The sequence below is a fragment of the Lactuca saligna genome, chromosome 9 (genome assembly GCF_052625555.1).
Source record: "Lactuca saligna cultivar CGN05327 chromosome 9, ASM5262555v1, whole genome shotgun sequence".
Lineage (NCBI taxonomy): Eukaryota > Viridiplantae > Streptophyta > Magnoliopsida > Asterales > Asteraceae > Lactuca > Lactuca saligna.
The window spans coordinates 171315058-171341211 of NC_136425.1; the positions used below are offsets into that span (position 1 = coordinate 171315058).

Below are 26154 nucleotides of genomic sequence, written 5' to 3' on the forward strand. Positions count from 1 at the left end.
AACCAACAAACAAGAGGTTAATTGAAACACCAACTTGATTAACCAATTAAAAAACTTATTAAATCCAAATAATTGAACTACGGAATAAGATAGTTTAAATAATTGGCCACTGCTTGAATTGATTAATTATCTAAGGGTTAGGAGTAATGAACACGAACCTAACCACTATAATTGGTAACCAATAATAATCGATTTATCATATAAATAACGATAGGAGTGAATTGTTTGAACCTAAACAAAAACCCTTTATTAAATTTGGTGAATTTGTCATTTGTTTAGTTAATTACGTGCTTAAGTGATGTGTTTAAGTTGCTAGTCTTGTAAAACTAGAGAAAAAACCCTTTTACTTTTATTACTTGCTTAGTTAAAATCATGGTTCTAAATAACGTAAGGCGTGACTTGGCGGCATACCCGAGCCTCAAGCTTTGAGAGACATGGCGAGGCCATGGCGTTTTTCAAGGCGTGACAAGGCGGCAAAATTTTATATATTTGTATATATTTTTACCATCATCAAATAAGATAAAAAACCATATATTAACAAAAAAAAACCCAATGTTTTCTCATGTCAATATACGTTTTATCTAACATATATATTCACCGATTGACAATTATATTAAGAGTTTACAAATACAAGATTGTGTAATCTTTGGCTATCAAGCCTATTTCTTTTCTTTGTGTGTATTTGATTAAAAAAGGCACAATAAAGTTAGATAATAATAAAATTACTTATTAAGTAACAAATTATTACTTACCCCTTCAAAAGCACTCCAATTTCTTTCACAACCAGAGGAACTAGTGGTTAAAGAGAGGATCTTTATAGCCATCTTTTGCAAAGTCGGTGTTGGATTTCCATAAGTCATCCACCAAGTAGCTAACAAATAAAAAGAAACATTAAGTTGTTTTTTGTGTAACAACGCAAATTTTCAAACAAATTTTTCATTTAAAATAAAGTGAATTATTTCAACAAAATATAATTATTCCAAATTTCATATCAAAATACAATCATAAAATCCCCAAGATCTCAAAACATCAACAGTGTGTACGCGTCATGCCGGCGCCTTCCCACAGTCCTCGCTAGTACCTGAAACACATACATAACAACTGTAAGAATAAATGCTTAGTGAGTTCCCCAGTATACTACTTACGCATATACGCCTTTCCAGGCCTTGAGATAATCGCCTTCCGGCCCATAACATATTGCCTTCCGGCCCATAACATAATGCCTTCCGGCCCATAACATATTGCCTTCCGGCCCATAACATATTGCATTCCGGCCCATAAACATACACAGCAATTAATACATTAATTTTAACACATATAGCACATATATCATATATCATATCCGACCTTTCAGTCACATAACATATTGCCTTCCGGCCCGTATAAACATACATAGCACGCGTAGCAAATACCTTACCATTTATAGCACGTATAACACAAATCATATCCGACCTTCCGGTCACACAGTCAAACCCTTCCGGGTACAGTATAGTGAGAAGACTCACCTCGTGGTAATGAAAACTATCAACTCTTGAAATCACTCGCACTCGATCCGCCGATCTGCAGACTCCCTATAATACCATATACCCTTATTAATACTCTTATCATTCAAGACAACTGACCCTAAGAAATTATATGCAGGTCAACTCTGGTCAACGGTCAACTGGACCGGACTCGTCGAGTGCAAAGGTGACTCGACGAGTCGAGACATCCTCTCCAACTTTCCCTGATGTTCCCTTTCTACTCGTCGAGTATCCCCCTTGACTCGATGAGATCCACGTGGAAGAATCGCGGGGCCACCCCGACTCCAGTCGCCGAGTCTGAAGAACAACTCGGCGAGTCCCAGTGAATCTTCAAGCTACTCGCCGAGTCTGTTCATTGGACTCGGCGAGTCCATGCCATGCAGTCGATCAACTGCTTCCTGAAATACGTATGGTCCCGAAATACACAATCATGGGACTTTCTGGACCTCTAAACATCCTATTATTGGGGTATAAACGTTTGGGTAACAACATAATAATCCATCTAATCACCAAATGGGTTTCATAAACCCTAAATCCGTGTACACATCAAAATAACAGGAATGATCCGAAGTATTACCTGAAAAACGTACTCTCTGTGTCCCCAAACCTCAGAACTCGAATCCCTTGCTGTTCCTTTAGCCAAAACTACTCTCCTTCTTGCCCAACAATCTCTTCAAAGTTCCAATAGCCTCAAATCTTGCTCTAGATGTCCACAGACGCTTAGGGTTCTTCTCAATCGGCTAAAAAGACGGACAATGACGGCCTAAAAGGCGTTATATACGATCCAAAACCAAACGGCTAGGGTTTCCGCTGAACAGCGCAGACTCGCCGAGTCCATAATGGACTCGTCGAGTCCAGTCGCGAACCCGCGACCCAGTCTGTGGTCCTACTCGGCGAGTCTGGCTCCAACTCGCCGAGTCCCTTCCTAAAATACCCCAAAAACAATATTATAAAAATACCTGAAATTCCGAGCTGTTACAACTCTCCCCCACTAGGACTAGACTTCGCCCTCGAAGTCTCATTCTGCAAATAACTCCGGATGTTGCTCCCGCATCTCACGCTCCGGCTCCCAAGTCATCTCCGATCCTTTCCGGTGTTGCCACTGAACCAACACCAGAGGTACCTCCTTGTTCCTCAGAACCTTGATCTTCCGATCCCTGATAGCTACCGGTCTCTCGGCGTAATTCAGGCTCGCATCCACCTGAATATCCTCTAACGGAACCACTGCCGATTCATCGGCTATACACTTCCTCAACTGTGATACGTGAAAGGTATTGTGAATCTGTCCCAACTCTGCTGGCAACTCCAACCGATAAGCTACCCGACCTACCCTTGCAATTACACGAAATGGACCTATGAACCGGGGCCCCAACTTGCCCCTCTTTCTGAACCGGATCACTCCCTTCCAAGGAGAAACCTTCAGGAGAACGAAGTCGCCAACCTGGAATTCCAGCTCGGACCGGCGTCTGTCCGCATAACTCTTCTGTCGGCTCTGGGCGGTTAATAACCTCTGCCTAACCTGCTGAATCTGCTCTGTCGTCTGGAGTACGATCTCTGTACTGCCCATCACTCTCTGTCCCACCTCTCCCCAACAAATGGGAGTCCGACACCTCCTACCATACAACAACTCAAAAGGTGGCATACCAATGCTCGAATGATGGCTGTTGTTGTAGGAAAACTCAGCCAAGGGTAAATGCGCATCCCAGCTACCCCCGAAGTCTAGCACACACGCTCTAAGCATGTCTTCCAATGTCTGAATCGTCCGCTCGCTCTGACCGTCTGTCTGGGGATGGTATGCGGTACTAAAATGCAGTTTAGTACCCAGCTCCTGATGGAATTTCTTCCAGAACCTGGAAGTGAAGCGTACATCACGGTCTGAAACAATCGAGATCGGCACTCCATGCCGAGATACTACCTCTCTCACGTATAACTCCGCCAACTTCTCCGCTGATGAACTCTCGCTAATGGCAAGGAAGTGTGCACTCTTCGTCAATCTATCCACAATCACCCAAATTGCATGGACTCTCCTGGCAGTTCTCGGCAATTTGGTGATGAAATCCATAGTAATCTGTTCCCACTTCCACTCAGGAATCTCCAAGGGCTGCAACTTACCATGCGGTCTCTGGTGCTCGGCCTTAACCCTACGGCAGGTCAAACACCTCTCAACGAACCAAGCGACATCTCTCTTCATACAAGGCCACCAATATTCCTTCCTCAAGTCTAAATACATCTTCGTAGCACCGGGATGGATCGAGAATTTCGATCTATGAGCCTCCTCCATCAAAGTAGCACGCGTACCGCCCACGAATGGTACCCAAATCCGACCCTGAAACGTCAGAAGTCCTCGTCCATCCTTAACGAACTCTGAAATTAACCCAACGACCCGCTCTTTCTTCTGCATCTCGGATCTCACAACCTCGGCCTGCGCCCTACGAATAGCATCCAATACCGGAGTCATCACCGTCAGTCTCAGACATACATCTCGCAATGAAGTGCTCTCCGCCCTACGGCTCAATGCATCGGCTACCACATTAGCCTTGCCTGGATGGTATAGGATCTCACAGTCATAATCCTTAACCACGTCCAACCATCTCCTCTGACGCATATTTAGGTTGGGTTGATCCATCAAATACTTCAAACTCTTATGGTCCGTGTATATAGTACAACGAACCCCATACAGGTAGTGACGCCAAATCTTGAGAGCGAACACTACTGCCCCCAACTCTAAGTCATGCGTGGGATATCTCGCCTCGTGAGGCTTTAGCTACCTCGATGCATAGGCTATTACATGGCCTCTCTGCATCAACACTGCACCCAGTCCCGAAATCGATGCGTCGGAATATACAACAAAATCTTCCATCCCCTCCGGGAGAGCTAATACCGGGGCTTCGCACAGCCTCTGACGAAGTGTCTCGAAGGAAGTCTGTTGCTCGGGTCCCCATGTGAATACAACACCCTTCCGGGTCAATCTGGTGAGCGGTACCGCGATCTTGGAGAAGTCCCTAATAAACCTCCGATAGTACCCCACCAACCCAAGGAAACTCCTGATCTCGGAAGGTGACTTCGGTGCCTCCCAACTCATCACTGCTTCTACCTTGGCCGGATCGAACAATATCCCTGTCTGATTAACAACATGTCCAAGAAATTGGACCTCCCGCAACCAGAAGTCACATTTGGAGAATTTTGCATATAGCTTCTCCGACCTCAATACCTCAAGGACCTCCCTCAAATGTCCCTCATGCTGCTCTCTAGTTCGCGAATACACTAGGATGTCGTCGATAAATACAATCACAGACCGATCCAGCATCGGCCTGCATACCCTGTTCATGAGGTCCATGAACACTGACGGGGCATTGGTGAGCCCGAAAGGCATCACCACGAACTCGTAATGCCCATACCGCGTCCTGAATGCTGTCTTCTGGACGTCCTCATCCCGCACTCTTACCTGATGGTACCCTGATCTCAAATCGATCTTGGAAAACCAAGATGCCCCTTGCAACTGATCGAATAGATCATCGATCCTAGGTAACGGATCGCGGTTCTTGACCGTCACCTTGTTCAACTCCCGGTAATCAATGCACATCCGGTGTGAACCATCCTTCTTCTTGACGAACAGAATCGGTGCTCCCCACGGCGAGCTACTCGGCCGAATAAATCCCTTCCCCAGCAACTCCTGGAGTTGCGAGGACAACTCTTGCATCTCTGGAGGTGCAAGACGATAAGGCACCTTCGCAATAGGCGCAGCCCCCGGAATCAGATCGATACCAAACTCTACTTGCCTCGCAGGAGGTACTCCCGGCAACTCCTCAGGAAAAACATCTGGAAACTCGCGCACCACTGGAACCTCCTCCACTATCCTCGGTCTCTCAGAAGCCTCCCGCGTATCCATCACATACGCCACAAAACCTCTACATCCCTGCTGTAGGCATTGCCTCGCCCTAGCGGCCGAACAAAAAGCTGATCCCGAACGGGTACCCTCGCCGTATACCGTAAGAACTCCCCCACTAGGGTCTCGTATAGTCACCAGCTGGCGCTCACAGTCGATGACAGCGCTGAATCGGCTCAACCAGTCCATGCCCACGATGACACAGACATCACCCATCGCAATAGGAACTAGGTCAATCGGAAACTCAACCCCGAAAATCTCTAGTACGCATCCCCGAAGAACCTCCGTGGCACAAACCACCCTCTCGGCCGCTATAGAAACGCTCAGAGGCCGACTTAACGGCTCACGACTAATGCTGATATGCTGACTAAAAGCTAAAGATACAAAGGATCTACTCGCACCCGAATCAAATAACACTAGAGCAGGCATAGAGTTCACAAGAAAAATACCTACACATACATTAACATAAGCATAACATTTCGACTTTAAAGTAAATACGTGAATTACAGCATACCTGCCACAACATCGGGCGCAGCGCGGACCTCCTCCGCAGTCAGCTGAAAGGCTCTCCCGCGAGCCCTCGGGGCCTCGACCTTCGTCGGTCGGGTTTCAGTAGTCCTGGTAGTAGGTGTAGATCCCTGACGAAGCTGCGGGCACTCGGCCTTCCGATGGCCTGTCTGGTTGCAGTGAAAGCAAACCATGAACCCCTTAGGACAATCCCTGGCAATGTGTCCTTCCTTGCCACACTTGTAGCAACCACCAGCTCGACACGCCCCCTCATGACTTTTGCCGCACTTCCCGCAAGTGCAGCCCTTCTGACCTCCCATCCTCGAATCAGCGGACTTGGTCCGCTTGGCTGCCGGCTGAGACTAAGCCGGTTGTCGGTCCACCTGCCGAGACTCGGCCTCCTCCCTCGCCTGAGTCTCCAACTCGATCTCGCGCTTCCTGGCGTTCGCCTGAAGCTCAGTGAAAGTACGATAGGTGGACTTTGACACAAACTCCCGGATATCCCTCCTCAAAACGCCTAAATACCGGCTCATCCGTGACTGCTCTGTAGACACCAGCTCGGGGCAGAACATCGCCCTCTCATGAAACTTCCGTGTGACCACCGCAACGGAATCAGTACCCTGCTTAAGGGTCAAGAACTCCTGAATCAATCGTTCCCTCTCCACTGGGGGAACGTACTCATCCCTGAACATCTCAGTAAACCTCTCCCATGTCACCGCTGTAATTTCCGCCAGAGTGAAGTTCGCCGTCACGAACTTCCACCAATCCTTCGCTCCCAGACGGAGCTGGTTCAAGGTGAACCGTACCCTCAGGTGCTCCGGGCATGAGCAAGTGTAGAAGCACCCCTCAATGTCAGCGATCCACCTCATCGCAGCAATCGGATCCTGCGTCCCGTCGAACTCAGGGGGTTTCGTGTTGCTGAATTCCCGGAACAGCAACGAATCGCCCCCTTGCGGCCTGGCAGCGGCCACGGCTGCGGTAGCGGCAGCAGCTGCAGCCTCAGTCAGTGCGGCGTACCGCTCCTCAAACGTCTCCATCAGTGTGGTCTTAATAGACCCAAACATCTCCGGGATCTCAGCCCGGATCGCTGCAGCTACCTCCTCCTGAATCATCTGACGAATATCCTCATCGCTCACACTGCTCGAACTCGCCCCATGACGTGTGGTAACCATGATGTCTCTGAAATACAACATAAAATTATCAGAAACTCCATCAAGTACAATTGTACTCGATAACGCAACCCTACTCAGTCTCCGATATCCAGGGATTCTTACTTGGGTCTTCCACCGACCCGGTGTCTTCGGTAGTACGGGCCCAATACTACCGACCACACCGTGTCAGTATTCGTCCCAAATCTTCCTCCCCAAACCCCGAATAGTGAGTACTCTACCTCTAGTATGCACTACCTACCTGCACGCTATCGAATATCTCATATAAGCAAACTCGCTAGACTAAGGCATCACAAAACAGGCCATTCTAGTCCTATCATGAATACCTAGTCTTCTAGCATGCATAACAATTCATAATTCAGTGCATAACATAACATTGTAAGGTATATTGGGGATCTTTACCGTTCGGGCGCTGGCTGATCGTACACACTGCTCTGTTCTTGTTTACCACTTTACTATTTATAAAAATTTATGTCTTTATTATTTTTAAAAGATTTTTCCTCAAATCCTCGGTTTGAGTTCAGTTACACCCGAAGGTACACCCGAATCCCTCAAACCAAGGCTCTGATACCAATTGTAACAACGCAAATTTTCAAACAAATTTTTCATTTAAAATAAAGTGAATTATTTCAACCAAATATAATTATTCCAAATTTCATATCAAAATACAATCATAAAATCCCCAAGATCTCAAAACATCAACAGTGTGTACGCGTCATGCCGGCGCCTTCCCACGGTCCTCGCTAGTACCTGAAACACAAACATGACAACTGTAAGCATAAATGCTTAGTGAGTTCCCCAGTATACTACTTACGCATATACGCCTTTCCAGGCCTTGAGATAATCGCCTTCCGGCCCATAACATATTGCCTTCCAACCCATAACATAATGCCTTCCGGCCCATAACATATTGCCTTCCGGCCCATAACATATTGCCTTCCGGCCCATAAACATACACAGCAATTAATACATTAATTTTAACACATATAGAACATATATCATATATCATATCCGACCTTTCAGTCACATAACATATTGCCTTCCGGCCCGTATAAACATACATAGCACGCGTAGCAAATACCTTACCATTTATAGCACGTATAACACAAATCATATCCGACCTTCCGGTCACACAGTCAAACCCTTCCGGGTACAGTATAGTGAGAAGACTCACCTCGTGGTAATGAAAACTATCAACTCTTGAAATCACTCGCACTCGATCCGCCGATCTGCAGACTCCCTATAATACCATATACCCTTATTAATACTCTTATCATTCAAGACAACTGACCCTAAGAAATTATATGCAGGTCAACTCTGGTCAACGGTCAACTGGACCGGACTCGTCGAGTGCAAAGGTGACTCGACGAGTCGAGACGTCCTCTCCAACTTTCCCTGATGTTCCCTTTCTACTCGTCGAGTATCCCCCTTGACTCGACGAGATCCACGTGGAAGAATCGCGGGGCCACCCCGACTCCACTCGCCGAGTCTGAAGAACAACTCGGCGAGTCCCAGTGAATCTTCAAGCTACTCGCCGAGTCTGTTAATTGGACTCGGCGAGTCCATGCCATGCAGTCGATCAACTGCTTCCTGAAATACGTATGGTCCCGAAATACACAATCATGGGACTTTCTGGACCTCTAAACATCCTATTACTGGGGTATAAACGTTTGGGTAACAACATAATAATCCATCTAATCACCAAATGGGTTTCATAAACCCTAAATCCGTGTACACATCAAAATAACAGGAATGATCCGAAGTATTACTTGAAAAACGTACTCTCTGTGTCCCCAAACCTCAGAACTCGAATCCCTTGCTGTTCCTTTAGCCAAAACTACTCTCCTTCTTGCCCAACAATCTCTTCAAAGTTCCAATAGCCTCAAATCTTGCTCTAGATGTCCACAGACGCTTAGGGTTCTTCTCAATCGGCTAAAAAGACGGACAATGACGGCCTAAAAGGCGTTATATACGATCCAAAACCAAACGGCTAGGGTTTCCGCTGAACAGCGCAGACTCGCCGAGTCCATAATGGACTCGTCGAGTCCAGTCGCGAACCCGCGACCCAGTCTGTGGTCCTACTCGGCGAGTCTGGCTCCAACTCGCCGAGTCCGGCTCCAACTCGCCGAGTCCCTTCCTAAAACACCCCAAAAACAATATTATAAAAATACCTGAAATTCCGGGCTGTTACATTTTGTCTTGTTTTACAAGTATTTTCTGGGGCACTTTTAGAAGTTTTACAACATACCTGGATCATAAGAACTGCTATTTTCGGAACACCCCTTTGCTGCCAATATTCTTCCAAAATTTCCTTCTTTTTCCTTGTACTTTGGGAGCTCCATATTTATCACCTGATCTTGCTTGTCAATGTCATCACGAAAAAACTTTTCAACACATATGAAAATTGCATCCGAAACCATGACATTATCTTTTATGCTTTGATCTTTATATAAATAATAAGGATTTAACAGGTAAGTCGTCATGTGTAGTGGACTATCAAGCCGACCTTTTGCTCTTGTCTCAATAATTTCTATGATAGAACGATAGTTAATCTCCACATTGTTGAAAGCCATTTTTATATCTTCTTTGGCCTGCTGAAGCTCTCCATACAAGAAGCCCATTGATGCCTTTTGATCTCCATCAGCTAGTTGTAGGAGTTTCACTAACGGGGAGAAAACCTTTAAGCATAAGTTTACCCCATTCCAAAAAGATCGGCTTATCACGATTGCATAAGCTCCTGTTCCATTTTTTTTCCTGGACCATTTTGATTGTGTCCATTCATGACTAGTAAACATATGTTTTAACTTTTCCTGCTTCTCCATCAAACTTTGCAATGTAAGAAATGTTGTAGCAAACCTAGTAACTTCTGGCCTCACAATGTCCTTACACTTTGTAAACTTCTGCATTAATGCCAACGTCCAATGATGTGCATAAATGAAAATAGTTAAAGTTTTTGCCTTAGTAATCCATTCTTTGAATTTACCTTCTTTACCAATTGCTTCAAGCATAAGATCGACTATGTGAGCAGCACACAAAGTCCAAAACATGTTTGGCCTCTTCTCTATCAACAATTTGGCAGCCGCCATATTATTGGCAGCATTGTCTGTTACAACCTGTATCACATTTTGTGCCCCAACATCTTCAATACACTTGTCAACATAATCAAATATGAACTGCCCCGTATGTGAATCTTTGGAACATTCAGCAGAAGAATGAAAAGTTGTTCCTTCTCTTGAGTTCACACAAAAATTCATTATGCTTCTTCGTTTTCGATCAGTCCAACCATCTGTCATAACTGAACAACCATTACGTGCCCACTCTTCTTCTTGTTTCTTGAGAAGACCTTTAGTTCTCCCAACTTCTTCCTTCAATAATGGCTCCCTAAGTAGATATTGACTTGGAGGACAGTAACCTTGACCATATTGTCCGATTGCTTCGACAAGCTTCTTAAAAGCATCGTTATCAATCGAATGAAAAGGAACACCTGATTCATACATCCATCATGCACAAAACTGATGTACACTATGTGTCCGTTCTTTGGAAAGTGCATCTAAAAGATTTTGTTGATGCATATTGAGAAATGGACCTTCGGGGTTGATAGGATTTGTAAACTTGTCCAACGGATGCAAATTGCTTCGCCTTTTCTTCTTGGACCCTGCATAAAACTCATTATCTTCTACTTCAATTTCAACCTCTGCCCTCATTTCTTCTTCTCATTTTCTTTTTGCTATCTTATCCTCTTTTGGCTTCTTAAGCAAAGCAACACACACAGCCTTATCTTCTTTGCTTGCATTCTTACATATGGCTACACCATTTCCTATTAGTCCTGAAACATGGTACTTTAGCCTAGTGATTCCAGCTTTACATATAAATCCACAAAGCTTGCATTTTATTGCATCTTTATTTAGAGGATCACACAGTGTGCCATAATTCCATCCTGGATCATCCGAGTTTCTTTTAAAGGGTGCATTTGCATCAGAACTACCTTCTGTTGCACCATCCAAATTAGAATCTTGATCAACATTAGCCATTCTTGAATAAAATTATAATATATCCTGTTTGAAAAAAAAAGTTGAAAACAGATTAGTAGCTTAAAAACATGTTGTATATAAGTTTTTAGATCAAAAGGAATGCAAAAAGCAATGAGCTTAAAAACACCTTATTCATACATCCATCGTGCAACTTATACCAGTCAAAGAGAAAACAAAATCTCAAAAGGGATGCAGATTACTTCTTGATCCCCTGTTTAAATTGAGAATCCTTATGATTTATGAACTTAACCACTTCAAGTTTTGTATGATTGGAGATGAGTTTTTATGGGTGAAATCAACACACTAGAGAGATATAACATATAAGATTAGGAATTAGTCAATTACCGATTTATAATTGAAAGCTCTTAACATGTGTGCAAGGGTTGTGAGAAAAAAACATTGAAGGTATAAAACCGAGAAGGGTATATAAACTGTGATGTAAATGAAGATTGAATGAATCATTGAATGTATAACATAATCCAACAGAAGGGAGAATTTTCTTAGGCTTAGTGGTTACCTCTCGAGTCTCGATACATGCAGGTGAAATTGAGGAACAAAAGCTGGTTGTAAGTAGTTCGATCAGCGAAGAAATATAGTCGATTACATTTACTAAATAACTGAAGCAGTCCAGCAGGTGAAGATCGAGTGATGAGATCAGTGTAGAGAGTTCGATTGAGAGAGCATGGTGTTGAATTGTAAGATGTAAATTTAGGTTTTTACTGTCCCGGTTTCCCCTTTTGATATAATGGATTTGATTTTTACTTTTTTAGTTATTTAGTATTTACTTTAGCCCAATAATTACTTCAGCCCAAAGTCAATAAAGTTAACAGGCCCATACCGTGTTACAGAAAAAAAAAACGCGAAATGGCGCGCCTTATTCTGTTATTTTGCCGCCAAGCTTTACAATGTCGCCTTGGTCGTTTTTGGGACGGCTACCCCCCTCCTCGGCACCATGGCACGCCTTGGCGCCGCCATGGCGCGTTATTTAGAACCCTGGTTAAAATTAGTTATTAGATTAATTTCCGTTTCCTGAGTTCGACACCCTACTTATCCAAATATACCACTAAAAAACAGGTTCACTGCCTTTGTGTGCTTAATTTATCAACTAAAAGTAGGATTAAAACTAGCTCGTTTCACACACATCACATACACTAAGCAACTATAGTAATGATGACAATTCCATGAAAGAAAAGATCCTTGGCTATCAGGCACCATATAATCAGGAAATTCTATTATATAATTCTTGAAGATCCCTAGCCTATCACTAGCATACTGTTCTGACATATCACAATAACAAACAGTAGTATGGTATTTGGGGGTCTACTTACTAGCTCCGGTTGATCGTTCATACTGCATCCTCCTTGACTATTTTAAAAACCATGTGAAAAATTTTCACTTTAAAAATCTTTTTCCTTAGATTGAGATTGGATTCACACAAGTGTTTCTCCAATTCACTCAATCCAAGGCTTTGATACCAACTTGTAACACTCATAAAATTTTTGGAAATTATAAATTTTTTAAATAAACACAAAACCATCCTTCATTACAACTTGTTTTCAAAATGAGTTTCACATTGGAGTTTTCTCATAAATCATAATGCAAAACACGAGGAGATGCACGATCAAGCCTTTGCCTTCCCATGATCATCTGAAATACCTGAAACATAATCAAAAACTATAAGCCCAAAGCTTAGTGAATCTTCCCCAAAATACCACCACATAAACATAACCAACAATAATATGCAAAAAGAGCCTACAACATGATTGGACCACCACACAGGGCCTTCAGCCTATTTGGACTGCTCTCTGCGCCTTCGGCCTGACTGATCCGCCTTATAGGCCTTCAGTCTATCCAGACCGCCCTGGGTCTGTTGGCCTTCAGCATAAAGCAAGGCCGCCTCAAACCAACCACACACATATGTCGACATATACATAACTCATAAACATATAATATCAATCAACATGCAATCACAAATAATACATATCAATAAGCATAGTATCATTCTATCTACCACGATTCAGATCAACATATCATTACAGTACTCAATCATATGATAATCAAGATAACAATCCAAAGGGGTCGATATTGGTGGCTTTAACCACAAGTATAGTGAGGAAAACACACCTCACACTGACGTATCAAACAGAACCTTCAGTCGCTAGCTTATGAAAACCTCGAACTATCATAATAAATAAACCTCCAACTAATAATCAGATTATCACCTCAAATCTCTTAACTCATAATTGTACATTAACTATTCCTTAACTGGGCCAAAGCCCAAGTCCAAACCTTGATCCAAAGAGGTCCAAATACATATGGCCCATAACTGGCCCATTTTTCCAAATTAGGCCCAACTCCCTAATAGACCTCATCCTAAGGTCCAATTCCCTAACCGGCCCAGAATACTCCTACTCAGAAAGTCCATTAAGAACATAAGCCAAACTAACCAATAGATGGCCTAAATCTGAAGACCAACTCGCAAAAGCCCAACAGAAGGCGTATGCTAGGCATACCCCAAGTTTAAGCAGGGCATATGAAGGCCTTGCATTGATTGGAAACAGGGGCGTTGACCGCGTATGCGGGGTGTACTCCCTTTTATGCGGGGAGTACTCCCTTTTATGCAGGGCGTACCCTCGTAGAGTTTAAACTCCAAGCCTTCCTTCATATTCCCAAGATTCTTGATGCACTTCCCTTGATTCTAAAACACCAAAGACACACTTTAAGTATCTCACTCTCACTTAAGGGGCTAGGGTTTTGCAATAACAACTGAAGGACTTGGAGGCTGAAAGGATAAGGGCACTTGGTGCATAATGATGGTTAAATACTCCTCAAACCCTAAAATTTAGAGTTTCACTCGAACACTCGTACGCTCAGTGTACATATGTGTACGCCCAGCATACTAGGGCACGCCCTAGTATGCTTAGTGTACCCACATGTACGCGCAACGTACATCTCATGCGCTCTAAATTTCCAAAATGCCACTAGGGCTCCTTAGGGCTAACTCCAAACAACTCCAAGGACCAAAATGTCAAAAATGAAATATCAAGGAAAGGTTTTGAAAATACATGTAAATCTAGGATGTTAAAATTCTCCCCCACTCGAACTAGACTTCGTCCTCAAAGTCTGCCGCAACAAACAAATCCGGATAATGCTCACGTATCTCAGCCTCCGTCTCCTAGGTCCACTCAAATCCCCTCTGATTTTGCCACTATACCTTTACCAAAGGTACTTCCTTGCTACACAAAACCTTCACTTTCCTTTCCAAAATAGCTATCGGCCTCTCGACATAGTTCAGGCGCTCATCAACCTGAATATCATCTAATGATACCACTGCATCCTCGTCCAAAACGCACTTCTGCAACTGCGATACGTAGAAAGTTATATGAATCTGACTGAGCTCCTCTGGAAGATCCAATCTATAACCAACCTTGCCAACCCTAGCAATAACCCAGAATGGTCTGAAAAATCAGGGGCCCAACTTCCCATTCTTCTTGAAGTGAATCACACCTTTCCAAGGTGAGACCTTCAGTAACACCATGTCATCGACCTGAAACTCCAACTTAGATCAGTGTTGGTCGGTATAGCTCTTCTACCGACTCTGAGTAGTCTGCAACCTCTGCTTAATCTGTTAAATCATCTTTGTAGTTTGCAGAACCACTTCGGTACGACCCATGAACCTATGACCAACCTCCCCCCAACAGACTGGGTACAACATATACGCCCATATAGAAGCTCAAAAGGCGGGGAACCAATACTGGAGTGGAAATTGTTATTGTACGAGGACTCTGCAAGAGGTAGGTAGGAGTCCCAGCTACCACTAAAATCAATAACATATGCACGTAACATATCCCTGAGAGTCTGAATGGTCCGCTCACTCTAGCCATCAGTCTGCGGATGATAAGTTATGTTGAAATGCAGTCTCGTACCCAGTTCCTCATGGTTTGAAATAATGGAAACCAGGACCCCATGGCGAGTGACGATCTTGCGGATATACACAACAGCCAATTTCTCGGCTGACGAGCTCTCCCAAATTGCCAGGAAGTGGGCACTCTTGGTCAATCGATCAACGATGACCCAAATAGCATAAAAACCACTTGTCGGCTTTGGCAACTTAGTGATGAAATCCATCAAAATCTACTCACATTTCTACATGGGAACCTCTAAAGGCTGCAGCTTGCCATGCGGACTCTGATGTTCGACTTTGACCATCTTGTGGGTCAAGCACCTCTCCATGTACCAAGCGATCTCTGTCTTCATAAATGACCACCAATAACTCAATCTCGGGTCCCGATACATCTTGGTGGCCCATGGATGGATTGAAAAATGAGACTTATGAGCCTCTTCCAGCATAATCTGCCTGACCCCACCAGACACAGGAACCCAAACCCGACCACAACAGGTCAACAATCCACGACTGTCCTGCATAAATCTGGTGATCCCGCCCCTGATCCTCTCAATCTTTCGATTCTCCTCTCGAACGCCCTCATTCTAAGCCTCCCTAATCAAACCCATAAGTAGAGAAACCATGGATATTCTTATACATGTCACCTCAACAGAAGGTCCAACAGACTTGTCGCTTAGGGCATCCGCCACCATGTTCGCTTTACCCAGATGGTAAAGGATCTCACAGAAATAATCCTTAACAACGTCCAGCCACTTGCGCTATCTCATGTTCAAGTTCGGCTGATCCATAATATGCCTCAAACTCTTGTGATCCGTGTAGATAGTATAGCGGACCCCATAAAGATAATGCATCCAAATCTTGAAAGAGAAAACCGCCGCTCTCGACTCAAGATTATGCGTGGGATATCTCGTCTCATGCAACTTTCGTTGCCACAAAGCATAAGCTATCACTCGTCCTCTCTGCATGAGGACTGCTCCCAAGCCAATGATGGATGCATCAAAAAACCCACAAAATACTCAATTCCCTCTGGGAGGGTCAATACTGGGGCCTCACAAAGGCTTCCAAAGGGTCTCAAATGCGGACTGCTGCTCAGGGCCCCACCAGCAATCAACCACCTTCATCGTCAGATGAGTGAGGGGTACTGCAATCTTCTTAACAAAGGCTTTATCCGGCCAAGCTTCTCTCCATGACGAGCTCCAGTATTGTTTTCAATAGAAGGATAGGTCATTTAGGATATGCACTGATTGTCGAGAGTTGAACAAACTCGCCATCAATAACTCATATCCACTCCCAAGGATTGATGACCTGTTTGAGCAGCTACAAGGATCCCGTTACTACTCAATGATCGATCTAAGATCTAACTACCATCAAATCAGAGTGCAAGAAGCAGACATTCCAAAGACAACAATTAGGACTCGATGCAGTCACTATGAGTTTCTGGTTACGCTATTAGGACCGAATGACAACGTCAACCAAAGTACGCCAATTCTAATGGATTGCAGACTATTAGCGGAGATTCATCAAGAACTTCTCCAAGATATATAAGCCTCTCATTGCTCTAATCCAGAGGAGCAAGAAATTCAATTGGGAGGCAACCAAGAGTCTACCTTCCAGAAAGTGAAACAATTGTTGTGCAATGCATCAATTTATCTCTTCCAGAAAGAACAAAAGACTTTGTAGTATTCTATGATGCCACACAACAAGTGTCGAGATGCATGCTGATGCAAAAGAATAAATTCATTTCATACATATCCAGACAACTTAATCCAAACAAGACCAACTACATTACCCACGACTTAAAAGTTAGGAGCTATAGTGTTTGCCTTAAAGATTTGGAGACACTACCTCTACGGAACGTAGTGTGTCGTCTTTACCGACCATACAATCCTCCAACACATCTTCGACCATAATGAGCTAAATATGAGATAACGAAGGTGTGTAAAGTTGCTAAATGATTGCTAATATGAAATTTGTTATCATACATTTAAAGTAAATGTCGTAGTAGTCGCTTTAACCAGGAAAGAACAAGCAAGTCCCGTTAGTGTAAAGGCGCTAACCCTAACCATCCACTCCAATCTCACCATCCAAATTCGTGATGCTCAAGTAGAAGCACTCAAACCCAAGAATATTGTAGAAGAAAACATGTGAGGTATAGACAAACAGTCCAACCTCAATGAAGAAGGAACACGATATTTCATGAACCAAATTTGGACCCTGAAGTTTGGTAGAGTCAAGAGTCTAGTCTTGAATGAGGCTCAGACATCGAGATATCTCAATGCATCTCGGATAAGATAAGATGTATCTCAATCTCAAGAAGCTTCATTGGTGGCCCAACATAAAGGCAGAGATTACCATCTACATCCGTAAATGCTTGACTTGCTCCAAGGTTAAAGTAGTGTAACATCCCGAAATAGCAAGAGTTGAGTGGAAGGGCTAAAAGTGTAATTTGGGAAAGAGTGACTCGGCGAGTCCATGGATGGACTCGGCGAGTAGAGTCGCGACTTGGTCACGTGTTAAATAGCCGACTCGGCGAGTCAATGAGATGGACTCGGCGAGTAGGCGCTGAGTGGAGAAAACCCTAATTCTCGGGGTTGAGCCCTATATAAAGAGCATTATGTTCGCTCCCCAGCATCTTTATCACCCCTTTGAGTCCCTGAAACCCTAAAATCGTGGAGAAGCACCATTGTTGAGTGGATTGGAGCTTGGAGAAGTAATTGTTGAAGAAAGTTTGGGAATTTGAAGGTGTGGAGCAAAGGGATTTGCTTGGATTCGAGTTTCCTTGCAGATTGGGGCGTTCCTTTGAGGTAATATCTCGTTCTTAGGCTGTTGTTATCTTGTTTATTCATTTTGGGGTTTGAGGGAAGCTTATCTTGGGTTATGTTGGAGTCTATAGGTTAGATCTGAGGTTGCTATCTCAGATCTGGTATGGAAGAGAGTTGGAATGCAGGAGAGTCCCTGTGTTGAGTGTTGGTTGAAGCTATCTTGTCCCAAACCAAAGCCCTAATGTGCAAAATGCATAGATCTCTTTGGATTCACGTAAAGTTTGCCATTTTACATGATGGGTGAGTTGTAGGAGGCTAGATCTATGTTTTGGATCAATTGCATGGTCTGGAATGCTTCTGTATGGATTCAGACCGGTGGTACTCGGCGAGTCACATGGGTGGACTCGACGAGTTGCTTGAAGACGAGCTGAGACTCGACGAGTTGGAAGAACAACTCGGCGAATTGGATGAAGATGGCCTGGAACTCGGCGAGTTTTATGAACAACTCGGCGAGTAGATTGAAGATAGCCTTAGACTCGATGAGTCTGTTCTTGGACTCGGCGAGTCTTGTCGAAGAGTCCAAATATTTTCTAGTTGAGTCGAGAACCGGCGAGTCAAGGGATGACTCGGTGAGTTGTGTGCGAGTGGACTCAGAGTTGTTGGACTCGGCGAGTCTCGGGGCGACTTGGCGAGTTAGGTCGCGGATTGAGTGAAGTTTTGAGTATGGGAACTCGGCGAGTCATAGGGTTGACTCGGCGAGTAGGGTCAGTCAGGGGTTGAGTTTGACCTAGTAATTGACCAAGGGTTAACCAGTGGTTTCCAGGGGTATTTTGGTAATTGTTGATTATGGTTTTGAGTTTAGTGCATTGGTGGCTATCTAGTGGTGGAGATCGTATCTGGGATCGGAGCAGCTTGGGTTATCTGTTCAGTCGACAGTTTCGAGGTGAGTTATCCTCACTATATCTATAGGGTTTAAGGCACCAAGGCCGACCCTTTTATCGGATGGAAATCCGAGTAATTGTCTGTTTTATGATATTGCGGGATATGGGCCGGAAGGCGTTATGTTATGGGCCGGAAGGCATTACATGTTGTGGGCCGGAAGGCAATGCGATGTGGACCGAAAGGTCATGGCCTGGAAAGGCGTATGTGTGTAATTATTATGTTGACTGAGTCGTAGGGTGATGTTATGCTAGTGATCGACTAGGCTGGTATCTTGGTTAGGGTAATGATATGTTATGTGATCTGTTGATCGAGTTGCTAACTGTGAACTGTTATATGATTATATGTTATGTGCATGGTTGTCTGTTCTGGAGTGTAACCCAGTACGCATGGTTGTTCTATGTTCTGTCATGATATGTATGTTTTTTATGTTGCGGGCCGGAAGGTGATATGTTAGGGGTCGGAAGGCAATGTGTTATGGGCCGGAAGGCATTACGCTATGGGCCGGAAGGCGATATGTTTTGGACTGGAAGGTTGTGGCCTGGAAGGGTGTATATATGGTTGGTATTTCGGGGGTATCTCACTAAGCTTTCGAGCTTACAGTTGTGGTTTTTATGTTTTCAGGTTCTCAAGAGTCTGTGGCAAGGCAAAGGTGTGATCGTACCGTTCCTCGCGTTGGTGTTTTATGAAATGGACCTGGGAAATACTCTGTTAAATAATGTATTGAAAACTTTTTTGTAACAACGTTATTAAAATAGATTGTTTTTTAAAAGTTTTAATTGTTTCGAAATTTCGGTCGTTACAAATTGGTATCAGAGCCTTGATTTGAGTGAATTGGAGGAACACTCGTGTGACTCCAGTCTCAAATCGAGGAAGGTTTTAAAAGAGAAATTAAAATGGTTTTAAAATTAATTGAAAGGAGGATGCGGAGGTACGATCAGCCGGAGCCAGTAAGTAACCCCAAATTACCATTCATAACATTTGTTTATTTGAGCTTTGATAGAACAACATGCTAGTGTTAGGCTAGGGATCTTCAGGATTTCATGATAATGTTGCCTGTATTATGATGCCTGTAGCCTAGGGTTCCTTATGGGAGATTCTCAGTGTTCCTCTAGTGGTGAGGGTTGAGCGTTGTTATGCATGTTTCTCTAGGGTGTTGTGGTAGTACTTCATACAAATATGGGTAGGTGTGGAAGGTAGTATGGGCCCGTACTACTGAAAGCACACGACCCATACGCGTATCAGGGAAACCATGACCTCTAGGGTTGGGTTGAGAGTTGGTTCCCGGGATAGTGGGAAGAGTCTGAGGTTTTCTAGTATTTTCAGTATGGAGATTTCGAGGCATGCTGGAAGCGGATTCAGGTCAGGATCGGGTGCAGGATGAGGAGTTGCAGATGGGTCAGTACCGCCCGAGGTTATCGGTCAGATGAGTACGCACGAGTTGGATGCCAGGATTCGTAAGAGCCTGCATGATGAGGTTGGTGCATTGTTCCGGGCTGAGTTGCCGAAGTTGTTTGGGTCGATCAAGACCACCATGGTTGGGTATTTTGATGAGCGTTATGCGGCTCTCGCGGAGACGGCTGTCGCAGCGGCTACAATGGCTACAGCAGCGGTAGGGGGAGGAGTTGATAGGGATTTTCAGTATCGAGACTTCAATAATACGGAGCCTCCCACCTTCGATGGGGTTCAGAACCCGATTGTTGCTATGAGATGGTTATCGGACGTGGAGGGGTGTTTCTTCATGTGTTCATGCCCTGCTGATCTATGGGTGAGGTGTGCTCTGAACCTGTTGAGGCTCGGGGCAAAGGATTGGTGGAGGTTGACCACGGGGTCATATTCGAATGCGCAGAGGGTTGCGATTTCATGGGATCAGTTCAGAGAGATGTTCAGTACTCGTTATGTCCCGCAGGTAGAGAGGGAGAGGTTGGCTCGGGAGTTCCTCAAGCTGAAGCAGGATTCGGAGTCGGTGACGGAAATCACCAGGAGGTTTACTGAGAGGGCGATGTTTTGCCGTGAGTTCGCTTCGGAGCAGGCTCAGATGTCCTGATATCTGAGTATGCTAAAGAGATACATCAGACAGTTTGTGTCCGCATAGAGGTGCAGGACATTGTTGGAGTTGCAGGAGGCCGCTAGGCGGTGTGAGTTAGAGATTGAGTTGCAGTTGTGTGAGCTGAGGCAGGCTCCGGTGCAGTCGCGGCCGGCACCGAAACGGTCCAAGACCGTTGATGTTAAAGTGGGGGATCCGAGAAGCCACACTTGTGGGAAGCCTCGAAGGAGTCACACCGGAGTTTGCAGGTCCGGTGGTGCATGCCGCAAATGCGGAAGGGAGGGGCACTATGTGAGGGATTGTTGGCGGTCAACACCGGTTCGGGATTTGAGGAATTGCTATCATTGTCGTCAGGTTAGACATATGAGGGTCAATTGTCCAAAGTTTTCCGCGGGACCGGTGCAGGCTCCAGCACCGGCCACTTTGAGGATTTCAAGAGAAGGTTAGGGTGGAGCGGAGCCCCCAAGGGCTCAAGGTCGTGCTTATTAGCTTGCGGCAGAGGAAGTCAGAGCAAAGCCGGAAGCAACTGCGGGTATGTTTCTTTCATGATGTCATGTTACCTTGCGAATATTGTGATGTATTGTTTGTGCTGGTATCTTTGTGTGGTTTTTGATGCGGTATTCGTCATTTTGCGGGTTGAGGTTTTGGTTATGGATTTGTGTTTCGGGTTTCATCTTGGTATTCGTTGTTCCTTGAGGGTTTGGCATGGTTATGGATTTGTGTTTCGGGTTTTCGTCTTGGTATCCGTTGATCCTTGAGGGTTTGGCATGGTTATGGATTTGTGTTTCGAGTTTTCATCTTGGTATCTGTTGTTCCCTGAGGGTTTGGTATGGTTATATTTTGGTGTTTTGTGCTTTCGTTGGTTATCATTCGTGAGGGTTATTAGTGGAGATGCGACATTGGGTTGAGGGTCGGGTAGCATCGGCTTTCCGAGGAGTGGTTAGATACAGTTTGAGTTTCTTTTGAGCGGGTTAATCAGTGTTGATGTGAGATCTCGTTAAGGTTGTTTATGCTTGTGGAAAGCAGTCCGCGTGTAAGTGTTTCTTTGTACAGGATTGTTCTGGAAGGTCGGTGAGGGCGACCGGTGGTTGTTAATCAGTGCTATAAGTGGGGGAGAATTGGAGAACTCTCTGGGTGATTGATGAGTATTTTAGAGTGCTTAGCTGTTGGGATTCAGCAGTTTCCTGTCAGCCCAGAGTATAGGCTGATAGGAGCGAGTGTCGAGCATGCGAAGCGGGATACAAACCTAGGGCATTTGGTTGTGGAAGCCTGGGAGCAGGCCGGGATCGAGTATGTTTGATGGAGCTAGAGTTCGGAACCCCTAGAGGGCTAGAACGGTATGCATGGGAGGATTTTCAGGGGTGATAACTCGGAATGTCGAATGCTGGTGAGGCGGTCCAGTCATGTTGAAGACCCTGCAGGTATTGTTGAATCATTTTGATGATACGGATTGTGTAGGTTGCAGTGTGATTACATTGGGAGGTCTGGCCCCGGGTAGTGATCTTGTTTAGTTGAGGTAGTGCATGGGCTTAAGAGTCCCTGCGAGGAGAGTCAGAGTAAGTGTGTTGGATGGATAGCGGACACGCTAAAGGGTGGTGTAGCGTGGGCGAGCACCGTGGCAATTATCGGGGTAACATTGTGGCCAATTGGATTCCTTGATAAAGGAAAAGAGAGAGGTAAGAGGTGTGTAACTCCGAGAGGGAGTGCAAGTTCACGGAAGTAAAAGTGGCAGAGCAGAGTTATGAATAGAGTACTTCGAGTATGGTTTGAGCAGCATGTCTACGGCAGTGGAATAGGAGCTCATCCGGTTTGGGATGCCTGCTGAGGTTGCGAAGGGAATTCCGCAGGTGTAGAGCCAAGAGGCTCGGAAAGGATGCAGGGAGAGAGTCTTGAACTCTCAGTGTGATTTTGATCAGGGTATGGGGTATGTGTTAGTGGCTTATCCTGGGGAATGTTTGAGGATATTATCAAGTGTATCAGGTTTTCCCAACCTGAGGGTGTTAGAGCTAGTTCAGCATGTGTATGCGGTTGCAAGGGGAGAACTCATGAGAGTTGCTCTGAGATTGAGAATGGGTTTCTCAGTCGTCCCGGAATGGAAAGAGTGGGATTCGGATCGGGGATCCGATGGTTCATGGTTTTCTAACCCTTATGGGTCGAGTGATTATTGAGATTTGGGGTAGTGATGCATCTTGGGTAATTCTCGGTTATTGAGTGTGATTATCAGAGGTACAGTCGGTGCCCGGTTCGAGACAGTGGTCAGGACACCGTAAAGGAAGGGAGAGTGTGTTCGAGTTTCAATGTGTATGCCTTGAAGGACCCGGTCCGGTTAAGGCCAGGTGGTGCGTTGTGGGGGTATCTTTAGAATTGAGTTGATGTAGGCTTCGAGGGCGAAGCCTAATTTAAGTGGGGGAGAATTGTAACATCCCAAAATAGCAAGAGTTTAGTGGAAGGGCTAAAAGTGTAATTTGGGAAAGAGTGACTCGGCGAGTCCATGGATGGACTCGGCAAGTAGAGTCGCGACTTGGTCGCGTGTTAAATAGCCGACTCTGCGAGTCAATGAGATGGACTCGGCGAGTAGGCGCTGAGTGGAGAAAACCCTAATTCTCGGGGTTGAGCCCTATATAAAGAGCATTATGTTCCCTCCCCAGCCTCTTTATCACCCCTTTGAGTCCCTGAAACCCTAAAATCGTGGAGAAGCACCATTGTTGAGTGGATTGGAGCTAGGAGAAGTAATTGTTGAAGAAAGTTTGGGAATTTGAAGGTGTGGAGCAAAGGGCTTTGCTCTGATTCGAGTTTCCTTGCAGATTGGGGCGTTCCTTTGAGGTAATATGTCGTTCTTAGGCTATTGTTATCTTGTTTATTCATTTTGGGGTTTGAGGGAAGCTTATCTTGGGTTATGTTGGAGTCTAGAGGTTAGATCTGAGGTTGCTACCTCAGATCTGGTATGGAAGAGAGTTGGAATGCAGGAAAGTCCCTGTGTTGAGTGTTGGTTGAAGCTATCTTGTCCCAAACCGTAGCCCTAATGTGAAAAATGCATAGATCTCTTTGGATTCACGTAAAGTTTGCCACTTTACATGATGCGTGAGTTGTAGGAGGCTAGATCTATGTTTTGGATCAATTGCATGGTCTGGAATGCTTCTGTATGGATTCAGATCGGTGGTACTCGGCGAGTCACATGGGTGGACTCGAAGAGTTGCTTGAAGAAGAGCTGAGACTCAACGAGTTGGAAGAACAACTCGGCGAATTGGATGAAGATGGCCTGGAACTCGGCGAGTTTTATGAACAACTCGGCGAGTCTGTTCTTGGACTCGGCGAGTCTTGTCGAAGAGTCCAAATATTTTCTAGTTGAGTCGAGAACCGGCGAGTCAAGGGATGACTCGGTGAGTTGTGTGCGAGTGGACTCAGATTTGTTGGACTCGGCGAGTCTCGGGGCGACTCGGCGAGTTAGGTCGCGGATTGAGTGAAGTTTTGAGTATGGGAACTCGGCGAGTAGGGTCAGTCAGGGGTTGAGTTTGACCTAGTAATTGACCAAGGGTTAACCAGTGGTTTCCAGGGGTATTTTGGTAATTGTTGATTATGGTTTTGAGTTCAGTGCATTGGTGGCTATCCAGTGGTGGAGATCGTATCAGGGATCGGAGCAGCTTGGGTTATCTGTTCAGTCGACAGTTTCGAGGTGAGTTATCCTCACTATATCTATAGGGTTTAAGGCACCAAGGCCGACCCTTTTATCGGATGGAAATCCGAGTAATTGTCTGTTGTATGATATTGCGGGATATGGGTCGGAAGGCGTTACGTTATGGGCCGGAAGGCATTACATGTTGTGGGCCGGAAGGTAATGCGATGTGGACCGGAAGGTCATGGCCTAGAAAGGCGTATGTGCGTAATTATTATGTTGACTGAGTCGTAGGGTGATGTTATGCTAGTGATCGACTAGGCTGGTATCTTGGTTAGGGTAATGATATGTTATGTGTTCTGTTGATTGAGTTGCTAACTGTGAACTGTTATATGATTATATGTTATGTGCATGGTTGTTTGTTCTGGAGTGTAACCTGGTACGCATGGTTGTTCTATGTTCTGTCATGATATGTATGCTTTTTATGTTGCGGGCCGGAAGGCGATATGTTAGGGGCCGGAAGGCAATGTGTTATGGGCCGGAAGGCATTACGCTATGGGCCGGAAGGCGATATGTTTTGGACCGGAAGGTTGTGTCCTGGAAGGGCGTATATGTGGTTGGTATTTTGGGGGTATCTCACTAAGCTTTCGGGCTTACAGTTGTGGTTTTTATGTTTTCAGGTTCTCGGGAGTCTGTGGCAAGGTAAAGGCGTGATCGTACCGTTCCTCGCGTTGGTGTTTTATGAAATGGACCTGGAAATACTCTGTTAAATAATGTATTGAAAACCTTTTTGTAACAACGTTATTAAAATAGATTGTTTTTGAAAAGTTTTAATTGTTTCGAAATTTTGTTCGTTACAAGTAGAGTACCAAAATCTGTCTAGTCTACTATAACAACTATCAATTCCAAAATAGAAATGTGATACTAACTTACCACTAGTCGAGTTTCAATATAAAAATAATTATCACACTAACATGAAGGCTACTCCACTGAAGGCCTTGTACGGACGCAAATGTCGTTTTCCAGTATGTTGGGCCAAAGTTGGAGATACTTAGTTAGCCTACAGGCATGCTATAGATACTCTACTCAATAGCCTTGAGATTATTCATGAAACAACACGGAAGATCATTCATGTAAAGGAATGATTAAAAGACTGCATGTAGACATCAGAAAAACAATGCTAACGTCATATATAAACCCTTAAAATTCAAAGTAAGAGACCAAGTCCAACTAAAGGTCGCATCATGGGAAGGTGTCATTAGATTTGGCAAGCAAGGGAAACTAAACCCCCTGATAAATCGGACCATTTGAAACCAAGAAAGGATTGGTCTGATGACTTACACACTCAATTCACCTGAAGAACTAAATAAAGTTCAAGATACCTTCCACGTGTGAAATCTTAAGAAGCACCTCACTAATGAGAACGTAGTCTTTCCACTCGATGAGATCCAAGTCAACACTAAACTTTACTTCATGAAGGAACTGATGGAGATCATGGATTGAGAAATCAAAAATCTCAAACAAAGCTAGATAACTATAGTAAACATCCGATGGAAATCTCGGAGAGAGCCGGTGTTTACTTGGGAACGTGAGAATCAAATGAAACAGAAGTATCTGTAATATTTCAGCGGTGCTCCTTCACTACTGGAATGAAATACTAGTAGATCAAAATGAAAGTAGAACAAAATATTCTAGAACATAATAATTTCGGGACGAAATTCCCTTAACGAGGAAGGTAATGTGAGTATGTGACATCGCAAAATTTAGGTTAAA

The 26154-nt window shown here is 44.6% G+C and overlaps 1 protein-coding gene across 3 annotated transcripts; it reads right to left on the minus strand.

Moving 5' to 3' along the window:
- Positions 1–992: 992 nt before the first annotated feature.
- Positions 993–11808, minus strand: LOC145018258 (uncharacterized). Of its 3 annotated transcripts, none has more exons than XM_078976150.1 (5): positions 11634–11808; positions 8868–11140; positions 8260–8325; positions 5924–7095; positions 993–1081 (listed from the first exon to the last, which is right to left on the minus strand). In XM_078976150.1, exon 2 carries the CDS (start codon positions 10580–10582, stop codon positions 9323–9325), a length of 1260 nt encoding a protein of 419 aa, XP_078832276.1. In that variant the 5' UTR covers positions 10583–11140; positions 11634–11808; the 3' UTR covers positions 993–1081; positions 5924–7095; positions 8260–8325; positions 8868–9322. The 3 variants fall into 3 exon arrangements, with proteins under 3 accessions (XP_078832276.1, XP_078832274.1, XP_078832275.1); XM_078976148.1 differs by having other exon boundaries at positions 8855–11140; XM_078976149.1 differs by lacking the exons at positions 993–1081; positions 5924–7095 and adding an exon at positions 7723–7835 and having other exon boundaries at positions 8855–11140.
- Between the last annotated feature and the right edge of the window lie 14346 nt (positions 11809–26154).

Excerpts from the sequence above, each read along its gene's own strand:
- LOC145018258 (XM_078976150.1), bottom strand. The coding sequence starts at position 10,582 with ATGTATGAATCAGGTGTTCCTTTTCATTCGATTGATAACGATGCTTTT.